Source organism: Heterodontus francisci, chromosome 1 (assembly GCF_036365525.1).
Source record: "Heterodontus francisci isolate sHetFra1 chromosome 1, sHetFra1.hap1, whole genome shotgun sequence".
Taxonomy (NCBI): Eukaryota; Metazoa; Chordata; class Chondrichthyes; order Heterodontiformes; family Heterodontidae; genus Heterodontus; species Heterodontus francisci.
The window spans coordinates 130448887-130471407 of NC_090371.1; the positions used below are offsets into that span (position 1 = coordinate 130448887).

Below are 22521 nucleotides of genomic sequence, written 5' to 3' on the forward strand. Positions count from 1 at the left end.
TCAATTCTTTAAGTTCCTCATTCTCGCTATACCCTTTGTTCCCCATTATTTCCGGAATGTTTTTGTACCTTCTTCCATGAAGACGGAAACAAAGCGCTGAATTTTCACCTCAGAGGCAGGAAACAGGATCCGGGTCTGTTTTTGTGTCAGAAACCCACCTCCGATGATGGGGGTGAGCCTTAATTAATATGGAGACGGGTTCCTTATCCACTTGGAGTCAATAGTGGTGGGGACGGAGGTGGGTCAGGTGAAGTGTGGAACTGATTTAGAATACCAGGGTAGCCATGGTCATCCTGAGGGAGAAATATGCTGATTGTGCCAAAGCCTTCCACTTCACCAGAGGGAGGCGAGATGTCACAGGAGAGTCGGAAGCCTGGCACCTGGGGCAGAGCAGCCCCTTGCTTCATCGATGCCGACCTGGATCTAATACTGGAAACTGTGAGGGAGAGGAGGGAGGTTCACTTCCCAGAGTGTGGCAGGAGGAGGCCACCTCGTCATGCAGCAGGGTCATTGACCTAAAATGTTAACTCTGTTTCTCTCTTCACAGACACTGTCATACCTGCTGAGTATTTCCAGCATTTTGTGTTTTTATTTCAGATTTCCAGCATCTACAATATTTTGCGTTTTTGTTAGAGGAAGCTCTTGGTGTGGTCACAGACTAGTTGGATATTGCGGGAGTGGAAGCCCTTCCTGTTGATGGATCTCAATGGCTGCCTTGATAGCCACATGGATGCAATCAAGGATGCTCTACACCTGGAAGCATCCAGAGATGGAGGTGAAACCCAACACCTCCTTCCCTGCAAGTCTGTGTCCATTGACAAATCAATGTGCTGTCCAGCTCTGGCAAAGAGAATATCATTGACCAGTGAGATGCAGTGGTATGCAGCTGTTTGTGAGATGCCACCAAGATATGCAGTGGATCCTTGGAAGGAGACAAAAACAACGAAGTTCAAGACCACAGTGACTTTGATGGCTACTGGCAAGGCATGGCGACCAGTGCTGTGAGGTGCGAGGTGCAAGATCTTGGCGGCGAGGGCACAGATGTCTGTGTACATCTGCCTGGAGAGTTGGAGTGTCCTGCAACACTAGGTCTCACTCATCTCAAGGTAGCTCTGTCTTTGGTGGTAGATCTTGTGTTGAGGGTATGGCCTCCATTGCCTTCCTGTGCATCTTTCCTCTCCTGTACCCTGCTCATGCCTGGGGTGCTGCCCCTCATTGCCGCTGAGCCCAAACTTTGATAGTCATGCCCCCATTACCAACTAGAGCCTTCTGGGCAGGTGGCTGTCCAATTGTCCTTGGCAGCCTTGCCCCATGTTCCTTTGCCCCGGCAAAGCCAGGGGGTGCCAACTAAGTGCCAACTCTCCCTGCCATCAGTGCTGCAGTAAACACAACCCCTGACTAAAAGCTGAGTCCCCCTTTGCCCCATTGATCCTTTTATGGGGCCAGGGTGATGCTCTGGGGAGTCATGACTGGCTCCCTACTCTGCACCCACCTCCCCACAATTGATCTGTTTTAGAAGGTATGAGTTACTTGTGAGCCGCTTTCAAAATCAGGATCACAATCCGTTAAAAGCTCATAACGAGCTTTTAAACTTTCTTAATTGGCCTGAATTGGAGGAAGAGCAGGTTCCTGTCCTGCCCTCTCCCCCCGCAGCTAATTATTACCTGGATTATTACCTTGAAATTGACACACTGCCTGGCACTGGTATTTTTGAGGCGACCAGTCCCCGCCTCCATTTCCATCTTTGCGGGGGTTGGGGGGGTGGTGGCGGTGCCGAAAAATCATCCCAAAGTCTCTGCCATTTCTTTATTCCCCATTATAATTTCACTGGTCTCTGCCTCAAATAGGCCTACATTAATTTTGACTAAGCTTTTCTTTTACACATGCCTATAGAAATATTAACAACCTGTTTTTGTGCCTCTTGCTGGTAAACTTTCATATTCTCTTTTTTTCTTTCCTTATCATTTTCTTGGTCCTGCTTTACTGAACTCTAAAATCCTCCCAATCCCCAGGCTTACTACTCTTTTTGATAACATTGTAAGCCTCTTCCTTTGATTTAATACTATCTTTGACTCATCTTGTTAGCTACGGTTGAGCCACTTTTTCTGTAAGGTTTTTGTGCCCGAAAGGAATATATATTTGTTGCAAATGATGTATTAATTCTTTAAATAAGAACATAAGAATTAGGAGCAGGAGTAGGCCAGTCAGCCCCTTAAGCCTGCCCTGCCATTCAGTAAGATCATGGCTGATCTGTCCTAGGCCTCAACCCCTCTTTTGGGTCTGCTCCACCTAACTCTCGACTCCCCGAGATTTCAAAAACCTATCTACCTCCTCCTTAAATACATTTAGTGAACTAGCCTCCACAACTCTCTGAGGCAGAGAATTCCAGAGATTCACCGCCCTCTGAGAGAAGAAATTCCTTCGCATCTCAGATTTAAATGTGTGCCCCCCTATTCTGTAACTATGTCCCTTAGTTTGAGATTCCCCCACATCTTCTCAACATCTACCCTGTCAAGCCCCCTTAGAATCTTTTATGTTTCTATAAGATCACCTCTTATTCTTCTAAACTCCAATGAATAAAGGCCTAACCTGTTTAGCCATTCTTGATAAGACAATCCCTTCATCCCAGGATCAGCCGAGTGAACCTTTTCTGAACAGCCTCCAGTGCTAGTATGTCCTTTTTTAAATACGGGGACCAAAATTGTATGCCGTACTCCAGGTGTGGCCTCACCAACACCCTGTAACAAGACTTCCCTATTTTTAAACTCTAACCCCCTAGCAATAAAGGCCAAAATTCAATTTGCCTTCCTAATTAATTGCTGCACCTGCATGCTAACCTTTTGTGTTTCTTGCACAAGAACACCCAGATCCCTCTCTACTGCAGTATTTTGTAGTCTTTCTCCATCTAAATAATAATTTGCCTTTTTATTCTTCCTACCAAAGTGGATTATCTCACACTTTCCCACATTGAACATCGTCTGCCAAGTTTTTGCCCACTCACTTAACCTATCTATATCCCTTTGCAGATTCTTTGTGACCTCATCACAACATGCCTTCCCACCTATTTTGTATCGTCAGCAAATTTGGATACACTACACTCTGTCCCTTCCTCTGAGTCATTAATATAGATAGTAAATAGTTGAAGCCCTAGGACCGATCCTTGTGGCACCCCACTGGTTACGGCTTTCCAACCTGAAAAAGACCCATTGATCCCGACTCTCTGCCTTCTGTGTGTTAGCCAATCTTCAATCCATGCCAACACATTACCCCCCAATACACTGAGCTCTTATTTTGTGCAATAACCTTTTATGTGACACCTTATCAAACGCCTTCTGAAAATCCAAATACACTACATCTACTGATTCCCCTTAATCCACTCTGCTTGTTATCTCCTCAAAGAACTCTAACAAGTTTGTCAAACATGATTTTCCTTTCATAAAACCATGTTGACTCTGTTTGATTGCATTATGTTTTTGGATGTCCTGCTATTTGTTCCTTAATAATGGACTCCAGCATTTTCCCAATGACTGATGTTAAGCTAATTGGTCTGTAGTTTCCTGCTTTCTGTCTCCCTCCTTTCTTGAATAGGTTGTCACATTAGGGGTTTTCCAATCCGCTGGTACCCTACCGGAATCCAGTGAGTTTTGGTATATTGTGACCAATGCCTCCACTATCTCTGCAGCCACTTCTTTTAAAACCCTTGGATGCAGGCCATCAGGCCTGTCTGCCTTTAGTCCCATCAGTTTGTCCAGCACCTTTAGCCATTGCTTGTCTACTGTCATATCTTTAAATGTAGTTTCCCAATCTACATTAACAAATTCACCCCTCATGCCTACATGCTTTATTTAGATTCAAGACCCTAATTTCAGACTTAACTAAATCAATTTCAAACTGAACATAAAATTCTGTTTTATTATGGTCACTCTTCCCAAGATGCCTTTTTACAACAAGGTTATTAATTGAACCCTTTTCTCATTCCATAATTCTAGATGCAAAATAGCCTGTTCTCTAGTTGATTACTTAACATGGTTTTGATCTAGAAAACCATGCTGCATCCATTCCATGAGCTCGTCCTCCCCACTACTATTGCAAATTTGGTTTGCCCAGACTATGTGAAGATTGAAGTCCCACACGATTACAGTATTATCCTTATTACATGTTCCTCTAATTTCCTGATTTATCCAATGCCCTACACTACAACTACCGATAGGGGGCCTGTAAACAACTCCCACCAATGTTTTTTGCCCCTTGGTGTTTCTTATATCCTCCCATCATTGCCACCCCACAAAAGCCCTTACTATTGCCTATCAACCAGCTAGCTTGACTTCTGCAGCCCATGCCAAAATGGTGCATTCCACAAATGGGGCTTCCAGAGTCGCTGGAGATCATCCTCCAAGGTCATCTGCGGTCTCCTCCAGTGACAATCAGCAGCCATCCACCAGCCATGCTACAGTCACTGGAATAACACTGTATAGGAGCATCAGGAAAGGCAAAGGCACCAAGAAGACTGGCACTAAGGGAATGCACAAGGATGATTAGTTGATTTTTTTTATGCAACATGAAATGATTTGATTTATAAATTTGGTATCGAATGTTTATTTTGTGCTAGCTTTTATTTTTGCATTGTGGCCAAGTGGACACTGTGATAAGCAGTGAGAGAGGGAAAATATAGGTTCAGATTTTATTTCAGTGACGGGGGTCCCAGAAGGCAGGGGGGAATTTTCCTCGATCCTCTATCAGACCCCTGCTGCATTCTAAAGGTGGGCAGCCAATTAACTGCCCACCATCGGGAATGCCATCCCTTTAAGGGACAAACTCCCACCTCCAGAGCTGCCAGCCAATCGGAGGGCCAACAGCTCTGCAGTACTGGCTGTGCCACCAGGAGTTGTGGTCACTGCTGGTATTGCAGGGGGTCTGCAGAGGAGAAGATGTCAGAGACCCCAGGACACAGGTGAGTGGGGTTAGGGTAGCCAGTCAAGAAAGCCCCGGAGATGGGGTGGGGGATGTTGTTGTGGGAAGGGTTCTTGCTGGGGGCAGGGGCGGGGTGGGGGGGGGTGCATGGCTTGACCCCAAAGGAGGTATCCCCAATGACACCACTAGGAGCCCACTAGGTCTCACCTGGCAGAATTTCCATGAGGTGGCAGGCCCCTCCATTCACCATAAAATTGGAGTCGAGGTGGGAAGAGGCCATTAAGGGGCCATTGATTGGCCTCTTAATGGCCTCAATTGACCTGGGTAGGGAGGCCATCCTTGGCGTTCCACGCCACGCACAAAATGGTAGGCATCCAGGACAACATCGGACATGGTACCCCTTGCCATTTTGTTTTCCCCATCCGTCTCCATTCCCATCGCCAAGGGCCGGATAAAATCCTGCCCATGGTGTGGGACTGTTGGTGAATGAGAAATTGGGTTTCTGGTCACTCGTAATGAACTCAGATGAGTGCTTTCCTACAGCTCAGATAGAATGGAGCTATCTAAGTTGTCTCCTCTCTCCCTCTTCCTCCTACTGCTCCTTATGCTACTGCTCCTGAGCTATTCATTGTCTAGCTGGTGGCAAGGGTTGTCGCTTCATGATGACTGCAGCACACAGCAGACCACATTGAATCTTGGTGCCTGCTCTCCTGACTCCTACAGGGTGGTTCAGACAGTGGAAGCATTGTTTTGGCATGCCAGTGGTCTACTATATCACATTTCATGTGGCAGCATGGCTTTCATTGTATGCATGCTGTGCATATGCACGTGGATTGCATGCTGAAGTTATCAACATGTCGTCAGCAGACCTGATGGCTTAAATGCAGCTAGAACAGCAGACTGGCACAAAATGAAGGCATCATGACTGCTGCCAGGCATTGATCTAAAGATTCTCTGTGTATGATCACACACCAACTGGACGTCGAGGGAGTGAAATCCCTTTCATTTGTGGCATAAGGCAGCGTTGCCATGTGGTGCAAAGTGATCTGTGTGCAGTCAATTGTACCTTGCATCATGGGAAGTCTGAAAACCTCTCAAAACCGTGTGCTTGCTCTCCCTTCCTGTTTCTGGCAAGGGAGAATGAAATATAGTTAGCTGTCAGTGAAGTGAGAGTACCAGTGAGCTCCCTTATGGAGCAATGGATGGCAAACTGCAAGATGCTGCAAATATCTCCAGTCCCAGCCTGGAAGGAGCCAAACACATAAAGGTTTATCAGCACGGTACCTTTACAGTCACCGATTTGTGGTCCTTGCCCTGTTCTGAGTTTGCTGTTGTGGCTGCAGAAGCTGGCAGATTTCAGTGAGAACTGAAGAAATCAACCAGCAACTAACCTGTAAGCAGCTGATGATCCCTTCAAATAGTGCTGGGGTGGAGGTGGGGGGAGGCGGGAGCGTGTTGGAGGGTGGTCCTTCCACTGCTGAATGTGTGTGTGATTTAGAGGCGGTGTTTACTGGAGCATTGAGCTCCAAAATGGCATCATTAGCATCAACTCAATGTTGCATGCTGATTGATGCCATGATCTGCCTACTCTGTACACTTCTGGCAGACACTCACTACCCGTGTGCTAATGTCCTCATCAATACGGGGTCTGGCATACTCACCCCAGAAGTGTGCATGCATGCCATACATATAATTTTGGACCCCAAGAGGCACCCACAGCGCCCAAACAACGGGCACTACTGATCTCAATTTTGCGGCATAGGTTTCTTTGGGACCACTTGGATAACATTGAATAAAATGTGGTGGGATGCCAGAAGCTTTTCCTATTCCAGCTACAGGCCCAGTTATAATCCACGGGGGAGCCCCGTAAATTCCAGAGCAGTGCAGTAGGGAAAGACACCATACGTACCCATCTCTGCCACTTCTTCCTCTTTGCTGACTGGTCCCAATATCCAGCAAAAAATAGACCTTTGCTATTTCCTGGATATGAAAGTAACCAAATGAATGAAAATGGTCTTTGCGGTCCTCTACTTTCTTATGTTCCTATGTTGTTTCTTCAGTGTGGGTGAGAATTCAAAATATTATAGCTAACATCTTTATTTTATTTGCTGCAAGAATGGAGAGTCATTAATGGGGAAATTCAGAGAATGTGTAATAAATAGTTCATCACTCTGTGCTCACACAGCTAGGTCTCACCCTTCAGCAAAAGCCTGCGAGCCATACTAAACAAGTGCCTGCCTCTCACATCATGGCTGGCAGCACATTTCTTTGCACAAGTGCTCTGACAGAACGTATTAAATCTCCTGACAGCAACACAGGATATTTCTGCAGCAATTGAAAACTAGCAGGAGAATATAGGAGTAGAGCACCAACAGAGCATCAAGGAGTTACTCTGCAGAAATTGCAGCCAGTCCCAGAGTCAGTGCACAGGGTACAGGAAGTTAGACTAGCACATCATTGTCCATCCAATCATTTTAATGTGACATATTGACCTGCAGAGGTAAAAAGCTTGATGCCGCTGCTACATATTTGTAAAATTTAACCAATATTTTCCATGCATATTATATAAATGGAAACATTTGCCTGTTCTAATGATCGACAATCAGTATTATTAAGTTTGCAATTAATATATGAACAGCTAAAGGCAGTAATCATGTTAAGGATAGATATGGGAATGACATGCAGCAACACCACAGATTGAAGGAAAAGCAACACGTATGATGGAAATGCCTTGTTGAAATAACAATGTCAATGCAACATTATCGATCAGACACTGATGAACAAATCTGTTCCCATGTCCTGAAGATGGTTGGTGCATATCTTGGCCTTCCTTCTCTTTCACGTTCTGCTGCTCTTCCTCTTCAAGATTCACGAAAAGCCTTCGCCAGTTTCAAGATTGTGCAGGATGCATCAATGCACCATTTTGCCAATGGTGATGAATGGATGTTTTTCTGATTGGAGAGAAATATGCAGTAGGATCCCCCAGGGATTGTATTAGGACCATTACTTTTCTAGCTGTACATATATAAATGACCTGGGCAGGTATAAGAGTACAATTTTAAAGTTTGTGGATGATCCAAAATTGGACAACGTAGAAAATAATAAGAAAAATAGTAGCAGACTTCAGGAGGACATATTCAGACTGGTGAAATGGGCATTCACATTGCAGATAGAATTTAATGTTGTAAGTGTGAAGTGATGCACTTTGGGAGAAGCAACAGAGAGGCAGTATAATCTATATGGTACTATTATAGTAAAGGGGGCAGAATTCTTAAAGTACACAGAGGATTGCTTTTTGAGCCAGCACGTAGAAAGTCCGACAAAGAAGGGGCAATACTGGATCTAATCCTAGAGAATGATGCCAGACAAGTGGTAGAAGTGTTAGTGGGGAAGCAATTCGGGGATGGTGACCATAACTCTGTAAGATTTAAGGTAGATATGGAAAAGGACAAAGATAGACTGGAAATAAACATACTGAATTGGGGGAAACAGGAATAAAATATATGATAGAATTCTTCATCAAGATGGAGAGTGACGTAGTTGATTCTGAGACTAGGGATGTGAATGTTAGGAAAGGAAACTACGAAGGTATGAGGCGCGAGTTGGCTATGACGGATTGGGAAACGTTACTTAAAGGGATGATGGTGGATAAGCAATGGGAAACATTTAAAGAGTGCATGGATGAACTGCAACGATTGTTTATCCCTGTCTGGCACACAAGTAAAACGGGGAAGGTAGCCAAACCATGGCTTATAAGGAAATTAGAGATAGCATTAGATCCAAGGAAGAGGTATATAAATCTGCCAGAAAAAACAACAGACTTGAGGATTGGGAGCAGTTTAGAATTCAGCAAAGGAGGACCAAGGGATTGATTAAGAAGGGGAAAATAGAGTACGATAGTTTGCGGGGAACATAAAAAGTGACTGTAAAAGTTTTTATAGGTATGTGAAGAGAAAAAGATTGGCGAAGACAAATGTAGGTCCCTTACAGTCAGAAACAGGGGAATTTATTAAGGGGAATAAAGAAATGGCTGACCAACTAAATGCATACTTTGGTTCTGTCTTCACAAAGGAGGACACAAATATCAAACCAAAAATGTTGGGGAACACAGGGCTTAGTGAGAGAGAGGAACTGAAGGAAATCAGTATTAGTAGAGAAATGGTGTTGGGGAAATTGATGGGATTGAAGGCTAATAAATCCACAGGGCCTGATGGTATGCATCCCAAAGTACTTAAGGAAGTGGCCCTAGAAATAGTGAATGCATTGGTGGTCATCTTCCAAGATTCTATAGACCTTGGAACAGTTCCTACAGATTGGAGGGTAGCTAATGTAACCCCACTATTTAAAAAGGGAGGTAGAGAGAAAGCAGGGAATTATAGACCAGTCAGCCTGACGTCAGTAGTGGGGAAAATTCTAGAGTCCATTATCAAAGATTTTATAGCAGAGCACTTAGAGAACAGTGGTAGAATCGGGCAGAGTCAGCATGGATTTGCGAAAGGGAAATCATGCTTGACAAATCTACGAGAATTCTTTGAGGATGTAACTAGTAGAGTTGATGAGGGGGAGCCAGTGGATGTGGTTTATTTGGACTTTCAGAAGGCTTTCGACAAAGTCCCACATAAGAGATTAGCGTGTAAAATTAAAGCGCATGGGATTGGGGGTAGTGTACTGCGATGGATAGATTGGTTAGCAGACAGGAAACAAAGAGTAGGGATAAATGGGTCTTTTTCCAAGTGGCGGGCAGTGACTAGTGGGGTACCGTCGGGATTGCTGCTGGGACCCCAGCTACTCACAATATACATTAATGATTTAATTGAGGGAACTAGACGTAATATCTCCAAATTTGCAGATGACACAAAACTGGGTGGGAGGGTGAGTTGTGAGGAGGGTGCAGAGAGGCTTCAGGGTGATTTGGACAAGTTGAGTGAGTGGGCTAATGCATGGCAGATGCAGTATAATGTGGATAAATGTGAAGTTATCCACTTTGGTAGCAAAAACAGAAAGGCAGATTATTATCTGAATGGCTATAAACTGAGAGAGGGGAATATGCAGCGAGACCTGGGTGTTCTCGTACACCAATCACTAAAGGTAAGCATGCAGGTGCAACAGGCAGTAAAAAAGGAAAATGGTATGTTGGCCTTCATAGCGAGAGGATTCGAGTACAGGAGCAGGGATGTCTTGCTGCAATTATACCGGGCCCTGTTAAGGCCACACCTGGAATATTGTGTGCAGTTTTGGTCTCCTTATCTGAGGAAGGATGTTCTTGCTATAGAGAGAGTGCAGCAAAGGTTTACCAGACTGATTCCTGGGATGGCGGAACTGACATATGAGGAGAGATTGAGCCGGTTAGGATTATATTCGGTGGAGTTCAGAGGAGTGAGGGGGGAGATCTCATAGAAACCTATAAAATTCTAACAGGACTTGACAGGGTAGGTGCAGGAAGGATGTTCCCGATGGTGGGGGAGTCCAGAACCAGGGGTCATAGTCTAAGGATACGGGGTAAACCTTTCAGGACTGAGATGAGAAGAAATTTCTTCACCCAGAGAGTGGTGAGCCTGTGGAATTCACTACCACAGAAAGCAGTTAGATATAGCTCTTGTGTCTAAAGGGACCAAAGGGTATGGGGAGAATGCGGGAACAGGTTACTGAGTTGGATGATCAGCCATGATCATAATGAATGGCAGAGCAGGCTCGAAGGGCCAAATGACCTACTCCTGCTCCTATTTTCCATGTTTCCATGTTTCGAAACAAGAAATGCTGGAAATACTCACCAGATCTGGCAGCATCTGTGGACAGAGAAGCAGACTTTGTGTTCAGTGACCTGAAATCTGCTTCTCTCTCCACAGATGCTGCCAGACCTGCTGAGTATTTCCAGAATTTCTTGTTTTTATTTCAGATTTCCAGCATCTGCAGTATTTTGCTTTCATGATAAAACAGAATCTGGCCAAAGTGGACTGGGAGCAGCTCCTTGTAGGAAAGTCTACATCAGACCAGTGGGAGTCATTCAAAAAGGAAATAGTGAGAGTTCAGGGTCAACATGTTCCCACAAAGGTGAAGGGTAGGAGCAACAAGTCCAGGGAACCCTGGATGTCAAGGAATATAGAGGATTGGATAAGGGAAAAAAGGAGGCTTATGGCAGATTCAGAGGGCTGAAAACAATGAAGGCTCTAGAGGAGTATAGAAGGTATAGGGGGTACTTAAAAAAGTCATTAGGAGAGTGAAGAGTGGGCATGAAAAAATACTGGCAGGCAAAATAAAATAAAATCCCAAGGCATTTTATATGTATATTAAGGACAAGAGGATAACCAGGGAAAGCGTAGGGTCCATTTGGGACCAAAGTGGCAACGTGTGTGTGAAGCTGGAGGACATAGGTGAGGTTTTAAATGATTACTTTTCATCGGTGTTCACGATGGAGAAGGACGATGTAGGTGCAGAGATCAGGGAGGGGGATTGTGATATACTTGAGCAAATTAGCATTGAAAGGGAGGAGGTATTAGTAGCTTTAGCAGGCTTAAAAGTGGATAAATGCATCCCAGGCTGTTATATGAGGCAATGGAGGAGATAGCAGGGGCTCTGACACAAATTTTCAAATCCTCTCTGGCCACAGGAGAGGTGCCAGAGGACTGGAAGACAGCAAATGTGGCACCATTATTCAAGAAGGCTAGTAGGGATAAACCAGGTAATTTCAGGCCAGTGAGTCTAACATCAAGGAAACTATTGGAAAAAGTTCTGAGGGACAGGATTAATCTCCACTTGAAGAGGCAGGGATTAATCAGGGATAGTCAGCATGACTTTGTCAGGGGAAGATCGTCTAACAAACTTGATTGAATTTTTCAAGGATGTGACTAGATGTGTAGATGAGGGTAAAGCAGTTGATGTAGTCTACATGGACTTCAGTAAGGCTTTTGATAAGGTCCCGCATGGGAGACTCGTTAAGAAGGTAAGAGTCCATGGGATCCAGGGCAATTTGGCAAATTGCATCCAAAATTGGCTTCATGGCAGGAGGCAGAGGATGATGGTCGAGGGTTGTTTTTGTGATTGGAAGCCTGTGAATAGTGGTGTACCACAAAAATCGGTGCTGGGACCCTTGCTGTTTGTAGTGTGCATTAATGATTTAGACGTGAATATAGGAGGTATGATCAGTAAGTTCGCAGATGACACGAAAATTAGTGGTGTAAATAGTGAGGAGGAAAGCCTTAGATTACAGGACGATATAGATGGGCTGGTAAGATGGGCGGAGCAGTGGCAAATGGACTTTAATCCTGAGAAGTGTGAGGTGATGCATTTTGGGAGGACTAACAAGGTAAGGGAATATACAATGGATGGTAGGATCCTAGGAAGTACAGAGGGTCAGAGTGACCTTGATGTACTTGTCCTTGGATCACTGAATGCAGCAGCACAGGTAGATAAGGTGGTTAGGAAGGCATATGGGATACTTGCCTTTATTAGCCAAGGCGTAGAATATAAGAGCAGGGAGGTTATGATGGAGCTGTATAAAATGCTAGTTAGGCCACAGCTGGAGTACTGTGTACAGTTCTGGTGGCCACACTATAGGAAGGATGTGATTGCACTAGACAGGGTGCAGAGGAGATTCACCAGGATGTTACCTGGGCTGGAGCATTTCAGCTATGAAGAGAGACTGGATAGGCTGGGGTTGTTTGCTTTAGAGCAGAGAAGGCTGAGGGGAGACCTGATTGAGATATACAAAATTATGAGGGGCATAGATAGGGTAGATAGGAAGAAACTTTTTCCCTAAGCGGAGGTGTCAATAACCGGGGGGCATAGATTTACAGTAAGGGACAGGAGGTTTAGAGGGGATTGGAGGCAAAGAATTTTCACCCAATGGGTGGTTGGAATCTGGAACACACTGCCTGAGGGGGTGGTAGAGGCAGGAACCCTCACAACATCTAAGAAGTATTTAGATGAGCACTTGAAATGCCATAGCAAACAAGGCTACGGACCAAGAGCTGGAAAATGGGATTCGAATAGATAGGTGCTTGATGGCTGGCATGGACATGATGGGCCGAAGGGCCTGTTTCTGTGCTGTACATCTCTATGACTCTATGACTTTAAATAGCAGCATTAAATACAAATCACTGCGAAGGCCTCAGCTGGAGTGTTGTATACAATTCTGGGCACTACACTTTGGGAAGGATGTCAAGGCCTTGGAAAGGATACAGGGAACGATTTCCAGGGTGATATCAAGGACGAGGGACCTCAGTTATGTGGAGAGTTTGGAGATGCTGGGATTGTTCTTCCACGAGCAGAGAAGGTTAAGGGGAGATCCAGTAATGTATTCCTATATTATGAGCATACCTCGTCAGTAGACGTGGTCTTTTCAGACTACTAGAAAAGATTGGATGCCCACCAAAGCTACTAAGTATCATCACCTCATTCCATGACAATATGAAAGGCACAATTCAACATGGTGGCTCCTCATCAGAGCCCTTTCCTATCCTGAGTGGTGTGATACAGGGCTGTGTTCTCGCACCCACACTTTTTGGGATTTTCTTCTCCCTGCTGCTTTCACATGCGTTCAAGTCCTCTGAAGAAGGAATTTTCCTCCACACAAGATCAGGGGGCAGGTTGTTCAACCTTGCCCGTCTAAGAGCGAAGTCCAAAGTACGGAAAGTCCTCATCAGGGAACTCCTCTTTGCTGACGATGCTGCTTTAACATCTCACACTGAAGAGTGCCTGCAGAGTCTCATCGACAGGTTTGCGGCTGCCTGCAGTGAATTTGGTCTCACCATCAGCCTCAAGAAAACGAACATCATGGGGCAGGATGTCAGAAATGCTCCATCCATCAATATTGGCGACCTCGCTCTGGAAGTGGTTCAAGAGTTCACCTACCTCGGCTCAACTATCACCAGTAACCTGTCTCTAGATGCAGAAATCAACAAGCGCATGGGAAAGGCTTCCACTGCTATGTCCAGACTGGCCAAGAGAGTGTGGGAAAATGGCGCACTGACACGGAACACAAAAGTCCGAGTGTATCAGGCCTGTGTCCTCAATACCTTGCTCTATGGCAGCGAGGCCTGGACAACGTATGCCAGCCAAGAGCGACGTCTCAATTCATTCCATCTTTGCTGCCTGCGGAGAATACTTGGCATCAGGTGGCAGGACCGTATCTCCAACACAGAAGTCCTCGAAGCGGCCAACATCCCCAGCTTGTACACACTACTGAGTCAGCGGCGCTTGAGATGGCTTGGCCATGTGAGCCGCATGGAAGATGGCAGGATCCCCAAAGACACATTGTACAGCGAGCTCGCCACTGTATCAGACCCATCGGCCGTCCATGTCTCCGCTACAAAGACGTCTGCAAACGCGACATGAAATCCTGTGACATTGATCACAAGTCATGGGAGTCAGTTGTCAGCGTTCGCCAGAGCTGGCGGGCAGCCATAAAGACAGGGCTAAAATGTGGCGAGTCGAAGAGACTTAGTAGTTGGCAGGAAATAAGACAGAGGCGCAAGGGGAGAGCCAACTGTGCAACAGCCCCGACAAACAAATTTCTCTGCAGCACCTGTGGAAGAGCCTGTCACTCTAGAATTGGCCTTTATAGCCACTCCAGGCGCTGCTTCACAAACCACTGACCACCTCCAGGCGCATATCCATTGTCTCTCGAGATAAGGAGGCCCAAAAGAAAGTGCATGATGACATCATTAAACATGTGATCTCGCCATCTTTGTGTCTGTCTTTCTTTTCAAATTCCTCCAAATATATAACACAGTAGAAGTATTCAAAATTATGAGGGTTTTGATAGAGGAAGTAGGAAGAATCTGTTTCCTCTGACAAGTGAGTCGGTAACCAAAGGTTATAGATATAAAATAATTAGCAAAAAAAACCAGAGGGGACATGAGAATTATTTTTTAATGGTGTGTGTTGTTATAATCTGGAATGCACTGTTTGAAAGGATTGTAGAAGCAGATTCAGTAATAACTTTCAAAAGAGAATTGGATAAATACTTGAAAAGAAAAAATTTGCTGGGTAATGGGGAAGAGGAAGAGTGATACTAATTGGACAGCTCTTTTACTGTGTCGGCACAGGCACAATGCACTGAATGGCTTCCTCCTGTGTTGTATCATTCTATTATTCTGAGTAGAAAGGATTAATATAAATTCAAGGTCTTTCTTGAACAAATTGTACAGTTACAATGAGCCAAGATAGGTATTGAAATTTAGAGACTTTGAACATCACATAAGTGAACAATGGCAAAAAGGTCAGTGCATCACATTACCTAATTTTGCTCTAAAAACTTTTCTTCTATCCCTTCTTAACCTTAGTTCTAATGTGCACTCTTTTATGTATCTAGTGCAAACAAAATAGATGATGAAGATTATGAAGACACAGTGTTAAATAGAACATGGGTACTGGCACCTAGAGTCCATGAAAGTGATGTAACCAATATTCTGAATGACTTACTGAAAGGATATGACAACAAACTTAGACCAGATATAGGAGGTAAGTGGTTTTCTTAATTGATTGTACTTCCTATAGTGCTATAAAAGGAAGATGTCAGAATTCATATCCTATTTCGGAGTTCATTGAATTAACAATGATTTTTTTTTAAATATTTGATTGTAATTTTATTCACTCAGGTAACAGTATAGTTTAATTTTAAAAAGCTGGGAGATGTAGTCAGATGGAAGCAGTACAGTTTACACAAAAACAAAAACAAAATACTGCTGATGCTAGAAATCTGAAGTAACTAAATGCAGGAAATAGAGTCAACATGTTAATATTTTAGGTTAATGAGCTTTCGTCAACCTGAATGAAAAGTGTTGATCTGAACCGTTAGGGGGAATTTTACTCCCCTCTCCCATGGTGACGGGAGGGAAAACATCAGAGAGGAGCATTAAATCGGGAAAAACTCAAAATCTGTCCTCAACTCGCCATGAACCCGCCTACTATCCTGGTTGGGGGCATCCAAGTAGCCCGCACTGCAGAGGCTGGTCCATGATTATACATTTAAATGAGGCTCCGTTCCTCAGGTTTGGGAGCCATTGAATTTAATGGCTGCAGGCCTAGTTTCATGAGCCTTGGGGTAGAGGCTAAAGGGAGGCAGGAGCTACCAGATTGAGCAGGTAAGTGCTTTTCAGCACTGTTATTGGACTAGAAAGAGCAGAGTGCTTCCTTCTAGCTCCCCAAGCTAATCATCTGCCACAATCCCTCCCAATGATCTTTCCACCCCTCACTCTTTGCTGCCATCCTTCGAGCCCCCACACCCCACCATGCCCGATCTTCTCCAATTGATGGGGATTGTGCCCAGTGCTCCCAGGCTGTGGCTTTCTACCACGAGCTTTCTTGCCAGGCAGCTGCCTAGCCTGTCAATCTGACGGGCTGCTGGGTGGGAAACCAAGTCAAAAAACAAGTTAATTTGGCAAAATCTCTTCATTCCTGGGTTTCTTCCCCACAAACTTGCTCTCCCGCTGCCTCCTCTCCTCCCTGGATGTATCAAGCTGTTAACTCTGTTTTTCTCTCCACAAATATTGCTTCACCTGTTGAATGTTTCCAGCATCTTATGTTTTTATTTCTGCTTTATTGGGATCGAAATTCTTATTAGTGCCAAATGGGCAGTATTGGTTCGGCCGCTCATTAGATGCAGCGCTGATATTCAGTTCCACTGCAGTAAATGGAATTAACTAGCAGACACAGGGTATAATAAACAGCAGATCCAATACCACCCGTTTGGCACCTCCATCCGAGACACTTTCTACCCATTGGCTTTACTGGTGTTGTTTGTTTGACAGGTTAGCAAGAGGGTGAGCTGAATGACCATTTGTTACTATGTAGATTGGCACAAACGGGTTATGTACGAATAGGAGCAGGAGTAGGCTATTCGGCCACTTGAGCCTACTCCGCCATTCTATTAGATCATGGCTGATCTGTTTGTGGACGCAACTCCACTTTCCTGCCTACCCCTGATACTTTGACTTTCTTGTTTGTTAAGAATCTATCTACCTTTGCCTTAAAAACATTCAATGACCCTGCCTGTACCCCTCTCCGGGGAAGAGAGTTCCACAGACTCACGACTCTCTTTTAAAATTATTTATGGAATCAGCTTTAACCACCTTTTCAGGTACAGCCTTTCACATCCCAACATCTCTGAGTGAAAACAATTCTCCTCATCTCCCCTCTAGATTTTTTGCCAATGATTTTGAATCTATGACCCCGAGTTATTGACTGACTTGCCAGGGGGAATATATGGGAAGAATTTTACGTTTTGGGTCAGGATCCCAATATTGGGGTGAAGTACAGGTCTTGACTCTGCGCTGTATCATGAGCAGTCACCCAATGACAATTTTGCCTGAATTGGACAATTAGTCACCAGAGGGCATGCTCACCATCCAATTAAGGACAGTAGGCAGGCTCTCGAAGCTGGAGGGTCAATATTGAAGCCCTCCGGCACGGAAGGAGCTGCAGCCTGCCATTGCAGGTAAGGGAAAGAAAGGATGCCTCCATTTTGAGATGCTCTCTCAGCACTTTTCAAACTTTTGATGTAAAAAATGCAGCCAGACCACCATTGTGGAATGGGGAGCCACAAAGTCTTCCTGGAGCACTGGACCCTGGTCTGCTGCTAGGAGGCCGCCTCCAGCGCAGTGGGACCTGCAAGGCAACTGGAAAATTCTAGTTGGCCTCTAATTAATGGCCTTAATTGGTCTCTTAATAAGATTAACAAGCTACCTGCCACTTGCTCAGGGACAGGATGGCGCCAGCAAACCTGTATGCCAGTCAACGGCGTGCAATTACACACCCGACCGCTTCCATTCCCGTCCATGTATTGAGGTGAAAATCCTGCCCTACGTTTCAATAACCTTTCAACTATGCCTTAAACAATAAAGTTAGGATGCTGTCACTTCTGACACTGAGAGGCTATGACATAGGCTTGAGGGAACCTGGGTGAAGGGCTTCACACTCCTCACATGTGTTCCCACAAAGCTTATTGGTCATCCACCAGGGACATTCAGTAGCTGAGGCATAGTAGAAGGAGACACAATTGAAGACATTACTCCTCAGGGTGCTGCCAAATTCATCCAATCCAGCTGGTCCCTTCAGAGGATGGAAGAAATGTTCGGTAGTGGAATGATATTCAACTAGTACAAAGGCTGAGATGTTGGCAGAAGTTGCAAGGTTATTTTGAGACCCAGCATACAGCCATGCCAAGAAGTTTCCATTTAGGTTAACAGGCTGTCACACATTTACTTGTCTCACAAAGGTAGCACTTAGAAGAAGCACAAGATTGGGCAGCAAAAACTACATACCATACATTCTCCTTAAAGGAAGCAAGCAATAAAAGTTCATACACAAAACAGTACTGGAAAAAAGTAATGATTGCATTGTCCTTGTTATGCATATATTAATCCCTGAAACTCCTGGCTGGCCACTGGACCACTGGAATTATGGCAGGATAGGAATCCGTTCCTTGATGGAGTGCTCGATACACACATAGGGAAAGCACTGCCACCTTTGGCCGACTCACAAAAAGCACATGGAATAACACCAAGCTGACCCTTAGGACCAAGCTCATGGTTTATAAGGTCTATGTTCTCAGCACCTTGCTGAATGGCTGTGAATGATGGGTGGCTTACAGCTACCAGGAAAAGCAGCTCAATAATTTCCATCTTCACTGTCTGCGGTACATATGGGTACATATCGGCAGGACAAAATCACAAATATAGCAGTGCTTTCAAAGGCAGAGATCCCGAGTTTGTTGGCACTTATCAAACAGCGGCGGCTTCAGTGGATTAGACATGTCCGCAGGATGCATACCCGACAACCTTCTATATGGTGAGGTAGCTGGGGCCAGACGACCAGTGGAGCTCGCAAAGCTCCAGTTGAAGGATGCTTGTAAGCATGACATGACAGCCCTAAATGTCAACTGTTGCACTTGGGTGTAACTAGCTGGTGAAATAGGGAAATGGTGACACATCCTGTGGACTGGTGTGCACTACTATGACGACCAGTAGCTTGAGCAGCTTGGCAACAGGCACCAACGTCAAAAACAACAACTCACAGCATCACTTGGCAGCTTCATGTTTGGCACTTGTGGCAGAACCTACCTCTCAAGGTTTGACCTTCACAGCCCCATCAGCAAAAGTGCACCAAGAGAAGACACCCCACCTCAATGGATTGTTTACTGTGTGTCCATCAAGCTTTTGTAGATGGAAGGATACCAACCAAGGAATTCTGTCATCAACAGGTCAGTTTTGAACCCATCTCAAACCTCGGGTGGGGTCAACTACATACGAGGGACAGATGCCTGTGCCATTTAGAATTGTTGGTGGGTTCATGAAATGTGTGGATGTGCTCACCATCGTGTAATTGTTTCTATTGAGACTTTGCGCATAGATTCCCCATGGACAACTGATGTTGGAATCCCAAACTTTCAGCATTCTAGGATGGCTCAACTGATTAAAGTACTGAGCAACTGATCCATACCAAATGAAACTGAAGGTTTTGATCGTGTGCTGATGTAATGACAGATCTGTGAACTATAAATATTTCCCAAAACTTCATGTTGCTTCCTTTATTTATATAGTCTTGATATCATATTACAGCAGTGAATTCCATTTAGTAGATAAATCAGTTACTGGATTATTTTAGCAGCTACTGCAATAAGTTAACGCTGTTGCTCAATCCATATGCACAATTTGAAGGTTTGAATGCAGATGGATGGAAAACACTCTTGTTTCTCAGGAATCACTAAGTGATATGCTCAGAAGGAGCTGTGATGAAATAAACAATGAATTGAAGGAATTATGAAAATAAAAAGTCAACTGTTAAACTGAACCACAAGAACATGGACACTTGTACCACAGGCAATATGGAGTAGTGGTCATGTGAACCCTTCTGTACCGAAAATATGCACCTCCGTCTGTTGAGGATTAAACTCGTTGGCCTTGTCTGAAATAGCTCTGGGAAGTATTGATTGAAATTGAAAGGAGAATTATTACATATTGATGACTCCTATCTACATGAAGGAACTAACAAAAGGTTTTGGAGACAGACTGACTCACAGCCCAAACCAAAATGAATAGGTGTTAAGAAGAACCATTATAACAGAATGTTCCCCATTCAGACATCAACAGATAGCCATGCTTTCCATATTGTGGTCCATTGTGTGATTACATCAGGGAAGAGGGTCGTGTGTCGCTTAACAAAAACCTAAACATGATGGATTTTGACCTTAAAAGGTAACCCTCAGTGGAGAGAGAGAGAGAGAGAGAGAGATCAAGCCAAGACCACAGAAAGCCAGTTTCTAGCCAGAGGCTGTGAGAGAGATCCAGCTAAGCAGAAGAACCCTGCTGAACAAGAAATGAACACTCACTGCAGCAGAGAAATTACAAAGTGACTTTGAGATTCTCCATCTGTGAAGGTAAACCAAATTCACACCACCAACATTGGACTGAGTTTTAACCACTAGAGCTCTACAACACGTCAGCAAATTCAAGACTGCGAACATCCAGGCCTGCACCTTAAAAAAGACTTTACTCCCGAGAAGACTCAACAATATTCTATAAACACGAATTCTTATATCACCTTGGACTTTAAATTGCATAGCACCCTTTTATCTCTATTTATCTGTTTTTGTGTATGCATGTGTGTGAATGTGTGAGTGGGTGAAGGTTGTGACCATTTCGGGAATTGTTTTAAAAATAAATCGTGATTCTTTTTAACGTGTGAGAAAACCTGTTATTTGTCTGTTTATTTGACCCTAAAACACTCAGGGACTAACGCACCATTTTTAACAAAACACGACTGTGGTTAGTTGGGAGGCGAAAAGTAGAAGGCACCCACAACACTTACCACCTGTATGTAACACTAATGCATATAATCAGTGTGAGATATGTTCCATAATTCTTCTTAAAAATTTCATTTCACATCTTATCAAATTAATTAGCTTAAAGTACTGAAATTCCATGTCAGCAGATTGGCAAAATACAAGAAGTTTACAACAAATCTGTTGTATAATCGATTACTAGATTGGATTTTGGTACAATAAAATGGGCAATGCCATTTTTCCTGTGGTTTAAAATGGAATATTTAACTTTTCAGTATTCAAACAAATCCTTCTGAGATAGCAAAAACAGAATTAATCTACCATCTATACAACCAGTAAAATTATTTACCTTTATATGCATAGAATAGTCCCATCATTGACAGATGCAGTTAAGGTTAAATTTCAGGCAGCAAGAGATAATTTGGTAGAGCTGAATTTTCAGGTCAAAAATATTAAAAGAAAATGCTGAAATATCAAGAATCTTCACTGGTGCATGTCTGAAGAAAAAACAAGACATGCAATTTGTCTTGATGGGAGGGGAACAGAGAACTATTAGGGGATTTTTTCTAGATCCAGCACTAAGACCTCATTATGCATTCATGCTGAGCTCTCAACTAACTGGGCTTGCTCATGGAAGCTTCGAGTGAGCAGAGTCAGGAAATATCCTTCAGTTCCGGCTGCTCTTTAAAGGAGGTGCATTCATTGTTGCTAGGCAGCCAATGAGAATCGGTTACAGGAGGGAGCAAGTCAGCTCCATTCTCAGATACACGTTTGGAAGTTCACTTAGAATAAGTGAGGCAAAGGCAGGTTTGGCATCTCACATACCCTCCTCAGAAGAAATGTGCTGGTTCCTTGACAGGAGGTGGCTTTCAGGATAAATGCCAGGACCTGGAAACAGATGAGAAAAATTAATAGCCTCTGGAAGTCTATCAAAGTAGGTGTAGCCAGCATTGCAGTCCAACAAGTCAATTGGCAAAGTATGCAGGTCACGAATAGATTCCTCTCAGCATGTAACACCCTGGTGCACGCTGAACCTTCACAAAACAGTTCTTTCCCAGCTGCACATGCATGCCAATACTGTCGATCACTGCCACATCAAACTGCACCTGTTGTTGCTCAGCCATTTTGAGAAACGCCCCCACAAAGCGAGCTTACTACTTTCCTGATTGCATAACACTTGTTCATTTATTCACATAAGTTGCAATGCAGAGTAGCCACTTACCTGTCACTTGCCTGGATGCTCTTCAAATTTTCAACATATCAGTACAAGTTCTGTGCTTGCAGGCCGAAACAGGATAGAGCAAGTCAGAGCTAGACAAGAGATCATCTTCACTTTAGATTAATCAGTCAAGGGAACAGGCCTTCCTGGACAAAGTGGCACCTGATAGCATAAAGGAAGTGGGACATACACTGCCCTGTACACAAAAAGCAGGACAAGTCCAACCCGGCCAATTGCCGCCCCATCAGCCTACTCTCAATCATCAGCAAAGTGATAGAAGGTGTCATCAAAAGTGCCATCAAGTTGCACTTGCTTCGCAATAACCTATTAGTGACGCTCAGTTTAGGTTCCGCCAGGGCCACTCATCTCCTGACCTCATTACAGCCTTGGTTCAAACATGAACAAAAGAGCTGAACTCAAGAGGTGAGGTGAGAGTGACTGCCCTTGACATCAAGGCAGCATTTGACCAAGTATGGCATCAAGGGGCTCTAGCAAAACTGAGGTCAATGGGAATCAGGGGGAAAACCCTCTGCTGGTTGGAGTCATACACAGTGCAAAGGACGATGGTTGTGGTTGTTGGAGGTCAATCATCTGAGCTCCAGGACATCAC

General features: G+C 44.3%; 1 protein-coding gene across 1 annotated transcript in view; it reads left to right on the forward strand.

The window, feature by feature from the left end:
• gabrg1 (gamma-aminobutyric acid type A receptor subunit gamma1) overlaps positions 1-22521 on the forward strand; it is a 179230-nt gene that overhangs the window by 85209 nt on the left and 71500 nt on the right. The window contains exon 2 of the mRNA XM_068058601.1: positions 15224-15372. Coding sequence (XP_067914702.1) covers positions 15224-15372 — 149 coding nt within the window. The remainder of the gene's footprint in view (positions 1-15223; positions 15373-22521) is intronic.